The 21,355-nt window shown below is 38.1% G+C and overlaps 1 protein-coding gene across 2 annotated transcripts in view; it reads right to left on the reverse strand.

Annotated features, from left to right (window-relative positions):
* Window positions 1-21,355, reverse strand: part of MATCAP2 (microtubule associated tyrosine carboxypeptidase 2) — a 72,594-nt gene that overhangs the window by 47,157 nt on the left and 4,082 nt on the right. Inside the window, exon 2 of one of the 2 annotated variants that reach the window (XM_060632877.3) lies at window positions 18,468-18,537. In XM_060632877.3, the coding sequence (XP_060488860.1) occupies window positions 18,468-18,537 (70 nt within the window). Of the gene's footprint in view, window positions 1-9,101; window positions 9,471-18,467; window positions 18,538-21,355 lie in introns of those variants that run through there. The other variant, XM_060632878.3, reaches the window with a different exon arrangement.

Here is a 21,355-nt window from a genome sequence, read left to right on the forward strand (position 1 = left end):
GCTTATTATACAAAAAGTACTCTGAAGGTTCTGCAAACCTTATAATTTTGCAATGATCTTTAGAAAAGACATTTTAAATATTAAATATATTACCAAGCTTTGGTCATGCTAGACATTGTCACTTCTATATAAGCATATATATGCTAAATTTTAAAAATTCTCAGCTTGAAGCCATTAAGATGATCAAAGTTTAATATCAATGTGAGATAATACACATAAGTAATCTGAATATTCAACTCTACCAATAACTATAATTTCACAGTAAGGATATAATTTTCAATAGTAAATAACAATATCAAAGCAAGACCCAAGGCATTTAAAAGTCAATACAATCTTGAAATTAGATGTTGTAAATAAAGATAGCTATCAGGAAAAGAAGGACAACACTGCCTTATTTATCTCAGAAACAATTTTTAAAATTAAATAAATGATATGTGTATGTTAAAGCATGTTTTCATAATGTCACTCAATTGTTTGATTTTCTTAATTCTAGGCTACAAGTTAAAAGAAAATTAAGGTTTTTTTCCTTGCCAAATCTGAAAAAAAACTGTAACTGTTATTACCTAGACATAAGAATATCAAATGGTAAATTAAGGAGAGGTCAGTTTTGCCTTTAGATTTCACAGTGCTTTAAAGAGGTACGAACCACCCGATATACTGACGCTCATGCTCTGCTTTAAAACTGTGTTGACCTGCATTGTTTCATTCCACAAATACATGGAATACTACTAACTAGGTACTATGAGAAACATACGTTATGAGAAACATCTTTATGAATCTACTGTCTCTGCCTTCAACCAGCTTCCAATCTGGCTCTGAAGGCAAGGCAAGCCTATGAAGATTTGAATAGTAATACAAGACAGTATAAGTTTAAAAGCAAAAAGCAGAAAATACAGAGTTCAGAGAAGGAAGAAAGTAATGTGAAGAGAAACATGAGATTTCGGCTAGACCCTTAAGAACTTTCAGATTCAATTCTAAATTGACGAAGTGTCTGAATTTGTCTTAAATCCTACTTATTAGAACTAGATTCCAGCCCAAGTCCTATCTACAAATATGACCTCTGGCCAAGTATGCTTCTAAACCTTAAGTCTTTCAAATGACATATGATTCTCTCAATTCTCTTTTCCAAGTCTCATGGACCCTTATGCCTCTAGCCCCAACCTTTGGCTCCTACTACGGAAGCAACTTCAATGCTAGCCAACTTGAACAGCTGCCTGCCTTGCTAAGAAACAATTTATTTCAATTTTTTAAAAACTTTATCCACGTACATCTGTCATTCACTCATTCAAGGTCTGACATTCAGGGATCCTCTCTACAATGAATAGTAATACATAATAATAACAATAATGGCAGATACCATTTGTTGACACATTTATGTGAGTTTGGGATTTCACAGAAAACTATACATGTTGTATCACTTAATCCTCAGAAATGTTAAATCATTTGTTCAATGTTATATTACAATAAAGTAATAAACAGCAAAATGATTTGAGAGTGGGTGTATGTAATTAGAGTTCAGGCTTGTTATTATGTATATAACATATAACATTCATTCAATTATCAACAGCTATTCAATATTGTCAGCTATAAGCACAGCACTGTACCTTTTCTTTCTCTGTACAGAACATGTACAGAGACATGGCAATCTGAATCACTGATGTACTAAGATAGGTACCAGAACCGTGTTTTATTCATCTCTTCCTTTCCAACATCCGGCATGGATCTGGTAGACATTGTTAGTGCACGCTGTATAAATGAATGAATGAATGAATGGCACGACCCTAAACAGGTCATCTCCAACCATTCTAGATAAACAGATATTTGTAGTTCTGGGACCATTCTACAGTTCTATGAAGTCACTGCAGAAGTGGAAATATAACAGGGAAACCAGTGGTTCTCAACCAGAGGCAATTTTGCTCCCCAGGGGGCATATGGCAGTGTCTGGAGACATTTTGGTTGTCACAACAAGGGAGTGGTGCTACTGGCATCTTCTGGGTAGAGGCCAAGAATGATGCTAAATATCTTTCAATGCATCGCACAGCCTCCTACAACAAAAATATCCATTCTAAAATAGTGCTGTGGTAGAGAAACCCTGCCCTAAATGTAAGTTTTTAAAGCTTAGAAGTCATAGAGTTTAGGGTAAAGATTTGGTAAAATACCAGGTCAAAAACAGGTAATAATCCAAATACGTAAGGTAATAGTCCCTCTAGTTAACATTTTCTAGGCCAATATGTGAAATTTGAATTCTGGTGTCTTAAAGACAAAAGCAAAAATATGCAGAGGCTAAATGTCTATTCTATGCACAAGATGAGAAGTAGGAGCTAGATACAGGGTCATGTTGAAGGTTGATTACACAAAGAAGCCATTCAATAAATGGAAAAAAACAGCCAAAAATAAACAGAACAAACACAACTTTCATTACAGGCAGGTAGGTCTCAGTCCCTCAGGGGTTTCAGACTTAAATGTTGCCAACCGATAGTCCAAACTGGGCAGGCTTGGCAAACATAGGCTAAGGAACACCAGAGCACAGGCTGTAGCCCAAATGCCCATGAACAATGTCAGTTTCCCTAAAAAGACATCACAAGTTTATGAGACAAGAGGTGATTAGGAAAGGAAGAATGAAATGGACACTAAAAGAAAAGAAAAAAAGAGAAAAAAACCTGCAATAAGAATAAGGGTATCACAAACAGAAAAGTCAGGTGAGAAGTAGGCACAGCCAGGAAGGTAAAGGGAGGTAATCAGGTTCTTTTTTCTTTTGGTCTTCATAATAAAAGGGGAGAAAGTTACATCAAATTAAAATCAGTGAATAAAACTATTCTAAATAATTCCCAATTTTGATGGTTTATTACAGGTGTGTTGTGTTGAATATATTTGTTTAAAAATGAATTCAGTGTGTTGAATATATTTGTTTAAAAATGAAAATGCTTTCTTTGGTTCCTAAAACATAATAGCTATACGACTACAGAGCTGAACTCAGAGTTCTTTTGTTTTGTCATAAGGCATCAGTGATCACTAAATACAGAATTTTGTGGGGGCGCCTGGGTGGCTCAGTCTGTTGAGCATCCAACTTCAGCTCAGGTCATGATCTCAAGTTTCAAGCCCTGCATCGGGCTCTGTGCTGACAGCTCAGAGCCTGGAGCCTGCTTTGGATTCTGTGTCCCCTCCCCCCCCCCCCCCCCCCCCCCCCGCTTGTGCTGTTTTTCAACAGAGAACAATGAATAAACATTAAAAAAAATTTTTTTTAATAAATTCAGAATTTTGTTCCACCTCAAACAATCTATCACTTCAGGATTCTTAACGAAAGTCCTAAACCATCTGCCAAAAACACTCAATGGGAGGTGACAGAGTGTGTAGGACAGAACCCTTTCCACCAGGAGTTGTAGCATTTCGGCTACTTGCTAATTATCTACCTGAGAGGATTAGCCCCAGTACTTTTTAAGCTCCATCTGCTGATGAGTAGGGTTTGGGAGTGCCAATAGTGTATTTATTTAATAAAACGCCAATCGTGCCAAATGCTGATATCCCATGAAGTTCATAAAAGTGGGGGTGATCAAATAACTCATGATGAATATAAATTAAGTCCTCAGAATCACACTGATCTTATTTGAGTTGTATTAAAGTGTACTACTATGAGAGACCCTAAAGTACTGTTTTTTTAATTTTAAATATTATTGCTTACTTAAAAAATTACTTTTACACATGCATAAAAACATCATAAAAGGCCAGTAAGATTTCATCTTCTCCTTCTTTTCCCTGAAAAATTAAACTTTTTTTTTCAATATATGAAGTTTATTGTCAAATTGGTTTCCATGCAACACCCAGTGCTCATCCCAAAAGGTGCCCTCCTCAATACCCATCACCCACCCTCCCCTCCCTCCCACCCCCCATCAACCCTCAGTTTGTTCTCAGTTTTTAAGAGTCTCTTATGCTTTGGCTCTCTCCCACTCTAACCTCTTTTTTTTTCCTTCCCCTCCCCCATGGGTTTCTGTTAAGTTTCTCAGGATCCACATAAGAGTGAAACCATATGGTATCTGTCTTTCTCTGTATGGCTTATTTCACTTAGCATAACACTCTCCAGTTCCATCCATGTTGCTACAAAGGGCCATTATTTCATTCTTTCTCATTGCCATGTAGTACTCTGTTGTGTATATAAACCACAATTTCTTTATCCACTCATCAGTTGATGGACATTTAGGCTCTTTCCATAATTTGGCTTTGTTGAAAGTGCTGCTATAAACATTGGGGTACAAGTGCCCCTATGCATCAGTACTCCTGTATCTCTTGGGTAAAGTCCTAGCAGTGCTATTGCTGGGTGATAGGGTAGGTCTATTTTTAATGAAAAATTAAACTTTAAAAATAGTTTTTAATGTTTACTTATTTTTGAGAGACAGAGAGAGAGAGAGAGAGAGACAGACAGACAGACAGACAGACAGACAGTGTGTGAGCAGGGGAGGGGCCGAGAGAGAGGGAGACAGAGAATCTGAAGCAGGCTCCAGGCTCTAAGCTGTCAGCACAGGGTCCGAGGCAGGGCTTGAACTCACAGACCATTGAGATCATGACCTGAGCCGAAGTCAGCCACCTAACCCACTGAGCCACCCAGGCACCCCTGAAAAATCAAACTTTTAAAAAGCATACACAGGCTTCTTTGGGGGAAGTGTACTCATTTTCCCTCAGAAAATGAGGCAATCAGTCCTACTTTCTCATATTAAAAGTCACTATGTAATGTGACATTTTAGCCATCAGCAATCTTCTTCACTAGAACTTTAGAGTAAACAAAAATAATTTGTTGCTCAAAGAAATCATTCATACCAACCTGATTACCCATATTGAGGGGGAAAAAAAAGGAAATAATAATACATTAAAATTGATACTCAGTATATTCACCTACTTGTGAATATACTGAAATTACCAACACAATGAAAGCTTAATTTGTTTCTAGAACAGGTGAAAAGGATACCAGGATTCCTGGCTTCCATCCTCAGCTCTTTCAATCACCTCTCTGTAATATTAGCCTAATCATTAAGCCCATCAGTGCCTCATGTTCCTCATCTAAAGGAAAGAGAGAGGGACTCACTAAACTTTGTTTTTCATGACTGTGAAGAGGTGAGGTTTCACAGTAATTATGAGATTCCCCAGCTGAAAGGAAGATTAGATCACCAGAAACAATGGCTGGTGGAAAATACCATTCAACGAATTTTGACTCAGAAAATGGCAATTTCATACAGTTCACTAGAATTTATGAAACCTAAGAATATGGGATAATCTTACATAATAAGACAATAGATTGATTACAAACAGAAGAAAAGGCAAAACAAAACAATATAGTCCCCAAACAAGATAAACACTTTATCAAGTAGTTGTTCATCACTTAAATGATATAATATCAAGAATAGGAAAAAATGAATAAATTATGGTAACCTGTATAACAGAACACTACATTGCAATGAAAAAGCAGCTAAGGGTGCAAGCAACAATACAGTGCATCTCACAGGCAATACTGTGCAAATGAAGCCAGATCAAAAGAGTACATACAGTATAATTCCATTTTTACATAGTTCAGAAACAGGCAAATCTAATTTATGGTGTTAGAAGTCAGAATAGTGGTTACCACTGAGGGATGGGTTATAACCTAGGAAGAGGCTATCTTCTTCTGGGCAGTGGTTACATATACACAAATTTATTGGGTTACACACTTAAGACTTGTGCACTTTACTGAATGTAAGTTACACCTTAATCTTTTTGCGGGGAGGGGGAAAGAGATACAGGGAGAGACAAAATGCCAAGCAGGCTCTCTGCTGCCAGGGCAGAGCCCGACGCAGAGCTCAAACTCACGAACTGTGAGATCATGACCTGAGCAGAGATCAAGAGTTGGACGCTCAACCAACTGAGCCACCCAGGAGCCCCACACCTTAATCTTTTAAGATCTGTGAAAACATCAGTATCTTCGAAGACATACTTATTGCCCAATTTGCCTTATAACAGATAATCTACTATTTTTAACATCTCTGAATTCAACAGAACCCCATATAGTTTCTCAACTGTAAGTTAAAAAAGGAGATGAAAAGGCACTGCTCATGTCATTCAGGAACTGAGAAAATTGACTTTACTTCAGGATTCCCAAAAATGTCACAATCCCAGTTAGGAGTACTTCAGTGTTACTCAACTAGTAACAATGATTCTTTATAATGTGATGCTGTTGTTCTTTGGTCAGGAATTGTGTGTTATTATTTTAGTTAGAAATATGCAGGGTATTCTATAATGCCAGAAAATGGTGGTTGTGGTAAAAGAAACCGTTTTAAAAACCATCTGAAACAACAGTGAATGTGCTAGAAAACAAAGTTCCCCATGGTTTTCCCCTTAGGATGAAGACAAAACTCCTGACCGTGGCATATGATGTCACTTACCGTCAGGTCACCCTGCCTCTCTTGCCTCCTTGCACAATGTCGCCCTTACTCAGTCCACTCTAGCTTCCTTTCATTCTGTCAATCCCTCACACTCACCAGCCTCTCTTCAGACACAACACCTCTTCATACACTGTCCCCTATGTTTGGAGAGTGCTTCTTCCCATCAGACTAATTCCCACTCATCCTTTAGTTCAAATACCACTTGTTCCGGAAACCTCCCCTGGAAGGTTCTTTGAAGCACCTGTCACAGTTGTAGTTTTACATTTGTTTGTATGAAGGACTCCTCCAATACTGAAATTGTAAGTCCCATTATGGCAAACATCTGTGTTTGTTTTTGCTCATTCACTGACTTGCTCATGAAAGGATGGCCTGAGAGGTAACCAGTATTTGAGAGGAAAGGAAAGGATACCGGATTTGAATGCCTGAAGGTTGAGGGGAAAAAAATCATACCAGGATCACATGAAAAAAATGAAACAACCAGTAATGTAAAAGACAAGTTTTAAAAAAAAAAAAATTTTTTTTTTAACGTTTATTTATTTTTGAGACACAGAGAGAGAGCATGAACAGGGGAGGGTCAGAGAAAGAGGGAGACACAGAATCTGAAACAGGCTCCAGGCTCTGAGCTGTCAGCACAGAGCCTGACACGGGGCTCAAACCCACGGACCGCGAGATCATGACCTGAGCCGAAGTTGGGACGCTTAACCGACTGAGCCACCCAGGCACCCCTGTGGAAGACAAGTTTTAATGGCAGATGCCTAATGCTATAGGACAAACAGGAGCTACGCGCCTAAGTGTATCCATATCAGATGGCCAAACACTGGCCTTAAGAAAACTTTTGTCTCCAGTATTTTTAAACACTCACTTTTGTTAGAAAGGAGCTTCATTTCCAGATGACTCAATCACTTCTTTTATACCATACAAAATATGGGCAGTAGGAAATCATATATTAACATACTCTTATAAGGCTTCTTACAGTTTCCTGTCACTCACTGAATGGGCTAGATGTCTTCTACTTTGAAAACAATTTTATAGTCAAGTGAAATACAATCTTTCCAGGCAAAAATTATTTACAGATTTGCCTGTGATAATAGCTTAAAAAATATCTTGACTCAACTATCAGATAATGCACCACTGATGTTAAATGAGATCTTCATGTTGAACTCTGTGGCTTATCTTAAAGTATCTCTCCTCAAACTTCCAATTCTGCACAGTGAAAAGCAGGAGATCCACTTAGTTGGATCTAAGTGGTATTTTGACTGAATACCCACTTTCTAATACTAATATCATAATGGTATTCTCTCTCTACAATGATTGTTTTGCTTTGGGGAAATTATCATAATTGATATTATTTCTCAATCAGTATCTAATAACCCTCACTTTGACAAAATCAAACTGTATTTTTCTGCAAGGCAGTGATTTTCAATGGGAAAGGGGGGGGGTAATTTTGCCCTCCAGGGAACACTTGACAATGTCTGATGGCATTTTTGGTTGTCACAACTGGGTGTGTGGGCGAGGGAGGGTATCTAGTACCTGCTCCCAAAAAGAAGGTATGGTATTTTTAAGTAACTTTCAAATTTTTCACTGTATTTTAAGGTGAAAAAATAGTATCTGCATCAAATTACATTTAAAAAACTAATGCCAATTTAAGTTGCTTCCTGTAACTCTTACGCTTCCTGTCAACACAAATAACAATGAGATAAAGTACAAAATCAGCTCCATATTTTATAACATGAATCATGAAATAAAACAGCATAAAATTAAGACCACAAGTATTTTCACTGGAAAAGAATTCAGTTTTAGAATTTAAAAACTAGTCTAAACTCTAAAACTTTAGAATTTAAAAATAGTCTGTTTGGTACTGCAGTGCCTGAAACTAAAAAATTCTGGCCTTGACACTAGTTTGCAGATTAAGCATTTCCCTTTACTGTTGTTCGTCATGATACTGGACTACCAAAAACCCTGTCTGGCAGAAATGTTACAGAGAATTAAAGGCAGAATAATGTCCTAGGGAACTCTTCTAATACGTAAGCTAATATTTAAATGATTAACATCAATACCTATTTTTTAAATAATATAAAAGGCAAGTAAATTTTCTGACCTGGGGTCTGAACACCCATTTCTTCTGCTTAGAATCATACATACCATAAAGTGACCTATTAATAGTATTAACCCAAAACGTTCTGACTTAAAAATAAAAGCACAGGGAAAAAAAAAAAAAAAACAGAGAGAAATAAACACTGTATAAATACTCATAGACTGGAATGTGTTCTTTTGCTTAGCTCTGATTTTTCTGAACATTCTAGAAAATTAGACGCCAGTACAGTATAATACCTAACTACATAGCTAATATGCTTTGAAATGGCTTATTTACAGCGCACATTTGTAGGATGAGTAATCTGTCGATTATGATTCACTTCCCTAGATTCCATGGCACGTGCTTACTGATAATAAGCGACAAAAGGAAAAGGGACCGTTTTTCTGTCTTCCCTCCGCGAATTTTCCTGAGCACCTCCTGCGCGCCACGCACTTGTTCCGGGCGCCGGGTTGAGCGCCCCGGCCGCGCGCGGAGCCCACTCAAGCCGTTTCCTCGGCCTCCGGGGCGACTGGGGCCCCGAGTCGCCTCACACCCGTCGCCAGGAGCCGGGAGGACACTGTCCGCCCCCGCCAGCACAGGGGCCAGCCCTTCCGGGCACTCACCCGTCACGCGAATGGACTCCAGCATCGTCCCGCCGAGGCCGCGGGCGGCTGGCTGGCTCCAGGGGCGCGGGGGGCGAGGGCCGGCGAGAACCGGCCGGACTGCCTCTAGCCTCGGGCCGGGACCTCAGAGGAGGGGTCGCGGCGGCAGGCTGCTCTCCGCGTCCTGGGGCAGGATAAAGCAGACAAGGACGGACGAAGACGTGCGCACCAGGCTGTGAGAAGCGCTCCCTGCAGACCGCAGGTGCTGGAAGGTACACACAGCGGCTCTACAAGGGGCAGCTGCGCTAAGAACCCACCGCCGTGACGTTGCCGCTCCCCCGTTGCTAGGAAACGCTCCGCGCCGCGGCGTACGCTGCGCTTCACAGAGCTTGCCCGCCACTTGGGGCGCTGGCGCAACGGCGGCCGAGTTCGCAAGAAGAAAGAGGAGGGAAGGAAACTACAACCCCCGGCGAGCACTGCGCAGGCCCGTGGCCCCGGAGATTTGTGGGCTAAGCCCCAGAACAGACTTGGTTCTTCGGCTGCTGGTGTACGTGCATTTTGTCTGATTATTCTTGTAGACAAGACGTTTGTGCCCTGTTCAAGAGGGCTTAATGCTGCGGTAGCTTCACAACTGAGAGGCGGTGTAATATGACAGCCCAGCTGTGTATTGCAAAACCAGTCTTCTCCGCCCTTTAGTTAAAAGGTTCGGAAAAGCTAAAACAACTTTAGATTGAACGGTGTTCAGTATTTGCGGAAGCTCAAATACATTTCCAAGTTGAATATCCAAGAATAATGTCCTTAATACTAAAAATACAAATTTTAATTTATGATTGTGCAATTGATACGGCTGGATGTTGTCCTTCGCTTTGTTATTCCTTGGGAAATGTAGAGAGTACACCATTGAACATTTTTTGAGAGCCTGATGTGTGCAAGGTTCTGACGCAGGCCTGGAGGACATAAGGTAAATGACATAGGTCTCACAGAGCTTACAGTCTAGGAGGAGCTTATAGGATAGTGTTGGCACTTTCAAATTTCTGAGCCACATTTTCTCTTCACCCTTTCTCAAGGTTGAGACAGGACACAAGTAGCTGACATGTGTTTTCAAACCCAGGAACAAAAGAAAAGTTATGTTAACATCATAATCTAGAAATAACAGAGAACGTGTGAGAATTTGTATCTTTTTTAGCAATTAGGAGTGAACAGTGGACATTTGAACTATCACAAGTAGTAGATAACCTCACATTATATTGTCTGAAAATCCTGTGAATACTATCTTCAAAATATATCTGGAATCCAGTCATTTCTCATTATAACCCCTGCCACCATTCTGGTTCAAGCCACCACCATCTCTTGTTGGATTATAGCCATAACTATAAATGATCTCAGTTATTTCCACCCTTGCCCTCTTCAGTGGCCAGTGTGGTCCCGTTAAAAAGTCAGATGTCACTACTCTGTGCAAAACACTTCAATGGCTTCCTTTCTTTCCTATGAGGTCCTTTATGACCTAGCCTTCCGTCATCTCTTTGATCTCATGTCCCACCACACTCCGTCTTGGTCTTGTCCAGACATGCTGACCTCCTTGATATTTCTCAACTATGCCAAACACTCTTTCACCTCAAGACTTATGTAACTTGGGATTTCCCCTGCCTGGAATGCTCTTTCCCCAAACAGCCAAAGGACTAGCTCCTTCACCTCCTTCAGGACTTAATCCAAATGTCACTTCTCGGTGAGGCCTTTCCTGGCCACTCAATTTAAAATCCCACTTCCTTCTCAGATTTTCTACCGTACTTCTCTGCTATATTTTTTTCCCTTTAGTACCAAACACTAACTTATTGCATAGTTTACTGATTTATCTCCATTGTCTGTCTCCACCCCTAGAATAAAATTTCCATAAATTCAGTGATTTTTGCTACCTCACTGCTATATTCCTGGCATCTAGAATAGTACCTGGTACACAATAGATACTCAATAAATATCTGTGAATCAATGAATAAGTAGATAATAGAAAGTATGTATTTTCAATGATAACTCAAAGAAAATAGAATGATATAAAACAGGCATCTGGATAAAGAATACATTTTCAGGGGTGCCTGGGTGGGTCAGTTGGTTAAGTGACTGACTCTTGATTTTGGCTCAGGTCAAGATTTCACAGGTTGTTAGACCAAGCCCCACATTGGGTTCTATGCTGACAGTGCAGAGCCTATTTGGGATTCTTTCTCTCCCTCTCTCTGTGCCTCTACCCCCCACCCCCCGCCCCCAAAAATAACTAAACATTAAAAAAAAAAAAAGAATGAATCTTCAGTTTAAAGCACTTGAAACAGTTTTGAGCAATGACTCCTTGCATTCACAAGGGCAGTTATTCTTTCAACATATGTCCCAAGGAAAAAGCCTATAAATGAACCTTAAAAACCTGAATTCCTTATGTACCTAAAACTCTGACACATGCTTTCCAAGTTTGCTATAAAATGTATCTATTAAAGTCACTGCAATTTAAGAACTAATTTCTCAGAAACATAAAGACTCCTAAAAGATGTTTCCAAGTCACATATTCAGCATCTACGTAAAGAATTTACTCTGAATGCTTTTACTAAAGCATGCTTAATCATATTGTCCATATCCATTATATTTTGAAGAAATCAAGATATGTTATTTTATTCATTCTACAGGTATTTATTTATACATAAAGCATTGAGCTTAGTGCTTTTAGACTACATTATAAAACATGATACTTATCCTCAAGAAACTTACTGACTAGTTAGGAAAGGGTTTACACACATACACACAAAGTTAGAAAAGGATGTACACTAAATGTATACCTCCCTCTTTAACATTCCATTGAACTTAAGCATTCCCCAAATAAACAATTTGATGATGCTCCTGTAGTTCGCACACCTAGAACATTATTTCATTCTTTACTTTTAAAATTATTTTTATGTTCACCCTACCAATATTTTCTTGTGGGTAATTTTGATTTCTAAATACTTTTAGTGATAACTGTTATTAAAGGTGCATATCAATTTAATCAAACCATTCTGAAAAGATATTCTTTGTGTACCATTAGGCATTGAAGTCCTCTTGCTAACAAATTTGTGAATACAAAGACTTTATCTAATTTCTTACAAAACTAGTACTGTTATCAGCTCCTTTTACCATTCCTGCCTATGCAATTATTCATCCTCATCAAGCTTTGTGCATCTGCTTTGTTAATTATTGATTTGTGCTATGCCTGCTTAGTATTTCCATTGGGTACAGCATCTGCAGCTGTCCACTTGGCTGCTTTTGAGTCAGCATTGTTTTTACATATCCGACAGAACAATGAACAATTCCATCTTTCTGAGAAACTTTCTTTATATCCGTTTCTATATAAACCGTTAATATTGAGACAAAAGGATTGATGTGATTATCAGTTACTACTCCATTTTCAAAGCACTGACCGCAAAATAAAGTTAATAATTTATTAAAACTGCCTTTAATAACTTATATTTAAGGATACACTTCCCCTCTTTATAAAGTTTGACTAAACTAAGGTTTTCCAATGTTAGCCAAGGATGTCATTGTAGTTATCCTACCATAACATTATTCTTCATTTTACGTTTATAGTCATTTTTACATACACTACCAATATTATATTGTGGATCATTTTGATCACTATCTTTAATGATGACTTCCATTCAGGTCTTAGATATGAAAATGATGGAAAAATAGCAATTTTTTTTTTTTTTTTTTTTTTTATTTTTGGGACAGAGAGAGACAGACAGAGCATGAACGGGGGAGGGGCAGAGAGAGGGAGACACAGAATCGGAAACAGGCTCCAGGCTCCGAGCCATCAGCCCAGAGCCCGACGCGGGGCTCGAACTCACGGACCGCGAGATCGTGACCTGGCTGAAGTCGGACGCTTAACCGACTGCGCCACCCAGGCGCCCCGGAAAAATAGCAATTTTGATAGAAATATTATTCTTTTGTGTGTGCTAAGATTTTTGTTATGGAAAAAGCTTATATTTTTCTTATTTAATAGTAACTTTTATTTAACTCAAATGTTAATCTGTATATCCATGTACATGCTACAGAGTAAACTATTCATAATCGATGGAGTTACTGAATAAAAAAAGTCAGCCAAAATATCTCTGTAATAAGAGAGGATCATTTTTGTTTTGGTTTTAGAAAAAAGATCAATACCTTCCTTTTTAGATACTTAGAATACATTTGATCATTTACCTTGAATGGTGGAGCTGTGTAGTAAAGACCAAGAAGAAGGAAAAGAGAGATGGGGACAACTGGAGAAAGCTGCTAATTAATAAGTATTACAAATGCTAGTGGAAAGACAAATAACTCTATTTCATCTTCTATAGAAAAGGTTCGTTTTGGTGAGAGCTGATCAAATATATATTATGCTTGAAACTGAGAAAAGGTTTAATTTCTTAAAAAGTTATCTCAGTAGCTAAAATAAATTAGAACATTCAAATCACATGTATTCACTTAAATTTTATTTTTAATTTTTTAAAAAGAGAGAGAGTGAGAGTGAGTGAGCACAAGCGGGGGAGGGGCAAAGGGAGAGGGAGGAAAGAAGAGAGGATAGAAGGTTTGAAGCAGGCTTTGCACTGTCAGGGCAGAGACCAATGCAAGGCTTGAACTCAGGAACTGTGAGATCATGACCTGAGCCAAAGTTGGACGTTTCACTGATTGAGTCACCCAGGTGCCCCTCACTTAAATTATAGAGGAGACTTCAAAAAGGGGGGAAGAGAAGCTTCTAGAAAATACTTTTGACTTTTATTCCTATTTAAAAAAATTTTTCTTTATGTTTATTTATTTTTGAGAGAGAGAGAGCCAGAGATAAAGACAGAGCATGAGCTGGGGAGGGGCAAAGAGAGGGAGACACAGAATCTGAAGCAGGCTCCAGGCTCTGAGCTGTCAGCACAAACCCCGATGCTGGGCTTGAGATCATGACCTGAGCCCAAGTCTGACACTTAACCGACTAAGCCACCCAGGTGCCCCTTTCCTTCCTGTTTATTGGAAACAATTTATAACATTCTGTGTCACTGAAAATATAGCAGTTGAGGAAAGTTATTCTGCAGCAGTCTGCTTTTATAGGAGAACAGAGCGACTCTAATTGCAACACCCCATCCTTAACAAACATTAACAGAAGCCTCAGGGCAAGCTGTAAATAATGTTCCTTGACTCATAAAAGGAAAAAAAATCCAAAAAATAGTTTCTGTGACTCTAAAAAAAATTTGGGGGGGTGCCTGGGTGGCTCAGTCGGTTAAGCAGTCGACTTCGGCTCAGGTCATAATCTCATGGTTGGTGGGTTCGAGCCCTGCATTGGGCTGTGTGCTGACAGCTCAGAGCCTGGAGCCTGCTTCGGATTCTGTGTCTCCCTCTCTCTCTGTCCCTCCCTTGCTTGCACACACACACACACTCTCTCTCTCTCAAAAACAAATAAAACAAACAAACAAAATTTTTTTGAGTGGCACTTGATTGCTTTCAGGATGTCTGTTTTGAGAGAATGGAATGTTTTCAGTATGTCTTTTTCAAGAGAATGAAAAGCCTTAAGTGGGAGACAAATCAAAGAATGCTCTGTGAAACCTCCTCTTCCTTTTCACCTCAATGAAAATAGAAGAGCACAAAAATCCTGAGAAACACTGATTATTTTGATAGGATGTTTTGTTGTTAGTGATTGGGGGAGGAGGGATATTTTTTAAACAGACAAAAAAAATTGCCTATCTTAATTATATTTTGAAAAAAACAAGATGTGCATTAGTTTAATCCTTTCACAGATATTTAAGTGTCTCCCATATACAAGGCAAAAAGATGATGAAAAGAACACAGTACCTACCCTGAGAGAACTTACTCATAGTGCATACATACATATGTGAACATGATGTACATACATCAGCCAGTCTTTGAGCACATACATCAAGGGTGCTGTGGTAAGAGTCTCGGTTCTCTCAGAACATATGTTATAGTGGGAGAAACAAACAAGAATCAAATTAACAAATGTGTGACTACAGATATAGATAGGTGCTATGAAGTACAGTAAATCAGGAAAGTATGCTAGATGGTGACTTGTAAGGGGGGTGTCAGGAAAAACCTCTTGAGGAAAAGACTTTTGAGCGGAGATCTGAAGGAGAAGAGTCAGCCATAGTAAATTTGGCAGGGCTGGGGTGAGGTGGGTGGGAGAGACAAGCATTCTAAATGGAGGGACTTGTAAATGCAAAAGCCCTGAGATGGTAATGATCTTGCCATGATCCTGGAACATGATCATGAAGGTCAGCATGACTGGAGTCCAGCGAGCTGGGGGAAAGTGTTAGAAGAAAAGATCTCAGAAGTAGGCAGGGGCCAGCATAAGGAATTTGGACTTTATTCTCAGTGCAATCAGAAGCCACTGGTTCATTTTAAACAGGGCAGTGACATAATATGGCTTATTTGTTTTTAAAGATTGCACTGATTGTTCTGAGGACAATGGATAAGAGGTTGAGAATGGAAGTGAGAGAACAAGATAGGAGACTTATAGTGGGCCAAATGAGGGTGCTGGTGACTTAGAGTGGAAATGAAAGCAGTACAAAGGGAAAGAAGTAGGAGACCCAGCACATAGAGGAGTTGATCCGCAGGCTGACTTTGTGGGGAGGAGAGGAAGGAGGAATTGAATGTGACTCCTAGGTTTTTGGCTTGAGCAACTGAGTGGATAGTAGTATCATGTATGGAAATGAAGAAAATTAGGGAAAAAACAGGTTTAGTGGGGAATTCTATTTTGGTTAAATTTAATATGCCAGTTAGAAGTCCAAGTCAAGATTGCAAATAGGTGGTTGGATATTAGAGTTCAGAGCTCAGGGAAGAGCTTATGCTAAAGAAATAAATCTGGGAGCGATCAGTATAGGGGCAGCATTTTAAATCAATGGGACTGATGAAATTACCGAAGGAGTGTGTGTAGGCAGATAGGAGAGCTCAAGCTAGAATTTAGAGTTCTTAGTCATCTAGTTGTGGAGCAGAGGAAGAGGATCCAACAAAGTTTTTCTGTTTTTGTTTCTTTTTTCCAAATATACGTATATACACATATATACACGGAGTAATATATACATAACTATACAACATCTGTATATATGTGTGTATACAAGTGTTTTTTCTGACCTGTTTAAGATTAGCTGGCAGACATGATGCCCTTTTACCCTTAAATACTTCAGATTATGTATGTATATATGTAAATAAGTGTGTGGGTGTATGTGTATGTGTGCATGTACAGAGAGAGGGAGAGAGAGAAAGAGGGAATGAGAATAAAGCAAATGTAGTAAAATTTTAATATATTAAGAATCTAGTTGAAAGGCATCCTGGAATTCTTCTACTTTTTTCTATGTGTATATGTATAAAACTTTTGAAACTTTAAGTCTGAAATTGTATCAAAATAAAGTGGTGCAAATTGAGTACCACTGTAGAAAATGACCTCACTGTAGGCTGGGTGGGGTCTTTTAAGACATGATATTCAGCTGGCCTCATACAGATATCCAAAGGTATTGTGGGAGCATTTCAGTAGCAGGATCAAGGTGAGAAACAAGGGATGTAGCAGAGTAGGGTTATGTTCAGGAAACAGCAAGTGAGTGAGAGTTTTCTATTTTTTGAGCACTTTCGTTGGCTCTAAACATTAAGCGAAGTGAGTAGTAAACTCGTTTGCAGAGTTAAAAGAGTGGCGTGGGAAACCGATAGAAAATTTGATAGGTATTCAAGTGGATAAGAATGAAAGAATTGTGAGAACATGAAACATCCAGTTACTTGGGATAGATTTGAAATGGAACTGACTCAATGCTCAGCAAGCCAAGAATAATAGAAAAAAAATAGAAGGTTAGAAATTGGCAAATTAGATGCAGCAAGAAGGACAAGGGCCCAAGGAAAATGGTATTGAAATGGTTCCCCTTGGGGACTGGCTGGGTAGGGAACAGATAAAACACAAAGGGGGCTAGGTGATGTTTGGGGGAGAGACCTGGAAAGGGCCAATAATAGGTTCTAGAAATCTTAGACTAGTCACAATCTTCTTGTTTCCTCATGTACTATTTTAAGGGGCTGAATTAGGTGATCCCTGCCAGCTCTTATCTTTTTTTAAAACTCCCTTTTCACTAAGCCTCCTTTTAAGCATTGATTAGGCAAAACTACTGAGCAGGGGGCCTCATAGAAAAGGGCAAGGTGGAAGGTCAGGGCTAATACAAAGCATGAGCTGTAACATTTTAAATGTGACCAAAAGTTGGGAAAGGAGAATGGACTGAAGGTTAGGGTTAGGAGGGCTTGCAGGGTTAGCAAGAGTGAGCAGCAGTAGAGAAGAGGTAAAGATTCAAGATTACAATCAGGAGGCCAGCTTTGGGGTTTGAAATCTTAGAGATGGAGCACTTCCAAGTGTTGATTAACATCCATGTGTGGCCATACATGTGACAGATGAGCAGAGGAGAAGAGGACATCAGTATAGTTGGAAGGTCTGAGGAACGGTGAGGTCAGGGTGTAGGAGACTGTAATCACTGAAGGTTCATCAGCAAACATTTCTTGAGGGCCTATTACATGTCAGGCATGAATGGTGCAGAGGAAGACCAGGATGGTGTCCAACTGCAAGAAGCGGGGAAGTGGGAAGTGAAGGTGGATGTCACAAATGCCCAAATGTGTCAATTTGTGAATTAATGAAAGAGTAGAAGAATCATAGTCTAAAAGTAGTATGCGAAGAGAAATTTTGAAGTGTTTGGGAGGTAAAGAAGTTCAGGACAGACATCAATGGAGTACAATGAATCTCCTCGTATCAAATTTAATTTTTGATGTTCAATAGAGAGATTTTGATATTTAAGAAGCATTGGCTTCTACTTTGTAATATTTAATAACTGCTTTTCTTTAATATGCACCATTTAAAAATTTAAATATTGGTTCTCTGAATATAACTTAAAAAGTCTAGGTATGGAAATGTAAAATTATCAATATATAAATTATAATGTGATAAGTACATAAAAGAGTTCTTCCTCTTTATGAAAGATTTGCTATAGTCCTTTAAATATTAATTCTCTTCATATCCTTATTCACCACTTGGAAAAGTAAAAAAGGAGATTAAAGCTGTGTAAATTTTGAGAATAGTCTATTGAGTGAAGAAAATATGTCTGTAGTTACACTGGGTTTTAAAAACAATACAATATGTTCAGAAAGCACAATTTGTTTTCCCTCACTTTGGAATATGAAACATTTTCATTAATTAAATTAGAAAAGAAAAAAAACCTGATACTAAGAACCATTAAAATGTGATGCTAGGGGCCATTAATAGCAGGGTTCGTAACAACTAAAACAGCCCTTTCCAGTAACATGTATAACATCCTTTGATTGTTCTTATTTCATTATAATAAATGTGTAAAAGAAGTGGCCCTTCAGCCAGATAACCTGAAGTAGAGAACTTGACTTTAATCCTTCTTGCCACTGCCTTGTGGTTAGACCTTGGCCTTTTCTCTCCCTGTAAAAATAAGAATATTTACATCATTGTATCATTTGTGAATGAAATGAGAATGTGTGTGAATGTGTTTTGAAATAGTAACTGTAAATATACAATATTTAGAGTGTCTTTATTGAGTAAATGCTTTCAAATTTTTGTGTTTTTAGCCCTCTATCAATTTTATCTGTGACACACATAATATTTCTTTTGTTGAAAAGGATCTTAGAAGGAGCAAATACTCATTTACTTGTATCACCTTCAATCTACAATGCCTTGATTCTATTCTTACATAAATGTAATAAGCCGTGATCTTTACCTAACTAACTTGAGAGGTTGCAGTTTTCACAGGGAAGACACTTCTGATGATTTTTAAAATATTTACATAATTTAGGCCAAACTGTATAGTCTAACTACTAATAATCATGTGATTACAGCATGCATTTCTTTTCTTTACTTCTTTAACTTAATAGTTAAAATGAATTTTTTTATTTAAAGAAAGAAATTCCAAGAGAAAACCATGGTTACTATTTTTCAGGACTTTAGACATAGCTTAAGGGCACATTTAAATCATTATTGTGTCTTTAGTGACCAAAATAAATACATAAACTGAAATGTCAAAAGTATAAACAACTAGCATTTGAAGTCAGGCAGATCTAGTTCAAATTATTAGGTGATGGTCTGATCACTTTGTATCTCAGTTTCCCTATATCTAAAATAGGAATAATAGTTATTTTATACTCAATCATTTAATATCTACTGAACTCATATTCCCAGAAGGTGGTATAAACAAGACATGTCCCTGACACTCCATAGCTTACCCTCTAGTAGGAGAGGCAGATAATAAACATAAATACATAACAAAAATAATTCCACAAAAGTGGTAAATGCAATGGAGAAAATAGAGTAATAGGATGGAAAGGGGGGGGGGGCGGTGAGGCAGAGAGGAAGGGTGTGGCCACCCAATCAGGGAAGTCTTTGAGGAGGTAGTACATTCCAGCTCACACTCATTTAATTAATGAGACAGATATGGGTAGATCTAGAGAAGGAGTTTCTAGGACGTAGAAAGTTCTTGAAAAAGAAAGGAATTTGGTCTTTTTTTTTTTCTCCCAACCGAAAAGAACTATGAGGTTAGAGCCTAGTGAAAAAAAGGGAGAGTATTGTGATATTTGTGGATATTAGGAAGGGCAAGCAGAGTCCAGATTATTTAGGGCCTAGTAGATATGATAAATAATTTGGATATTATTCTATTATTGCAATGGAAGATACAAACTAGCTCTGCATAAGGAATTAACAATGCATAATTTACATTAAAAAATCCCTCTTTATAAATAAATTACTAAAACTAATAAGATAGTTGAATAAATTTGCAATAATCTTTTATGTTCCTACATATCAGTAGTAGTTTAAAAATAGTTAAAAAGATATTATATGTAAAAGTAGCAATGACAACAATACAAAGGAATAAATCAATCAGTTTAAATTTTTGTATGGAAGCACATTATAAACATTTTTGGAGAATATTAAAGTAGGCCTAAATTAATGAAGATCTACCATGTTCGCAAATAGAAAGGCTCAATAACACAAAGATGTCAATTCTCTCCAAAATATGTGATAAATTCAGTACAATTCCAATAAAAATCTCAAGAGGATTTTTTAAAAATTGTTTTTCTTTAATGTATTTTTGAGAGGCGGGGTGTGGTACAGAGAGAGAGAGGGAGGCACAGAATCTGAAGCAGGCTCCAGGCTCCAAGTTGTCAGCATAGAACCTGATGTGAGGCTCGCGCTTACAAACTGAGAGATCATGACCTGAGCCGAAGTCGGATGCTTAACCGACTAAGCCACCCAGGCGCCCCTCAAGAGGACTTTTTTTTTCTCTTTGTGGAGCTTGACAATCTGATCATAAAATGTATATGTAAAAACAAGGGGCCGAATTAGCCAAATCAATTAGCCAAGCCAAGTTAATTTTTAACTTATCTACCAGATATCAAAACTTACAATTAAGACAGTTTGATATTGGGAGAGAAATAGCCAAACTAGTAGAAGAGAATAAAGTGCTCCAAAATAGACCTACATCTCCATAAAAAGCTGATATATTACAAGAGTGGCATTATAGGTCAGTGGGGAAAGAACGGGCAAATAATTAAGAATGGGCTAAGACTTTTGGTTATCCACATTAAAAAAAAATCAATCTAGATAATTTAAAGGCAAAATGATGAAAACAATACTTTTTAGAAGAAAATATGGGAGAACATCTTTATAACCACAGAGTAGGGAAGGATTTCTTGAGACCAAAAAGCACAAGCCCAAATGAAAATATATATCTAATTACATTAATATTAAACATTTATGTACATCCAAGATATCCTAAAGTGAAAAGATGAGCCGTAAGTGAGGAAAAGATATTAACAAGCCAAAAAGAGTTATTTTTCCAGAAAATACTAAACAAACAACAAAAAACCTATGAATCAAGGCAACAACAGATGTTCGCGAGGATGTGGAGAGAGGATCTCTTTTGCACTGCTGGTGGGAATGCAAACCGGTGCAGCCACTCTGGAAAACAGTATGGAGGTTCCTCAAAAGATTAAAAATAGAACTACCCTATGACCCAGGAATTGCACTACTACGTTTTTATCCAAGGGATATAGGTGTGCTGTTTTGAAGGCGCACATGCACCCCAATGTTTATAGCAGCACTATCAACAATAGCCAAAGTATGGAAAGAGCCCAAATGTCCACTGATGGATGAATGGATAAAGAAGATGTGGTATATATATATATACATGGAGTATTACTCAGCAGTCAAAAAGAATGAAATCTTTCCATTTGCAACTACGTGGATG

The sequence above is a fragment of the Panthera onca genome, chromosome A2 (assembly GCF_046562875.1).
Source record: "Panthera onca isolate mPanOnc1 chromosome A2, mPanOnc1 haplotype 2, whole genome shotgun sequence".
NCBI lineage: Eukaryota > Metazoa > Chordata > Mammalia > Carnivora > Felidae > Panthera > Panthera onca.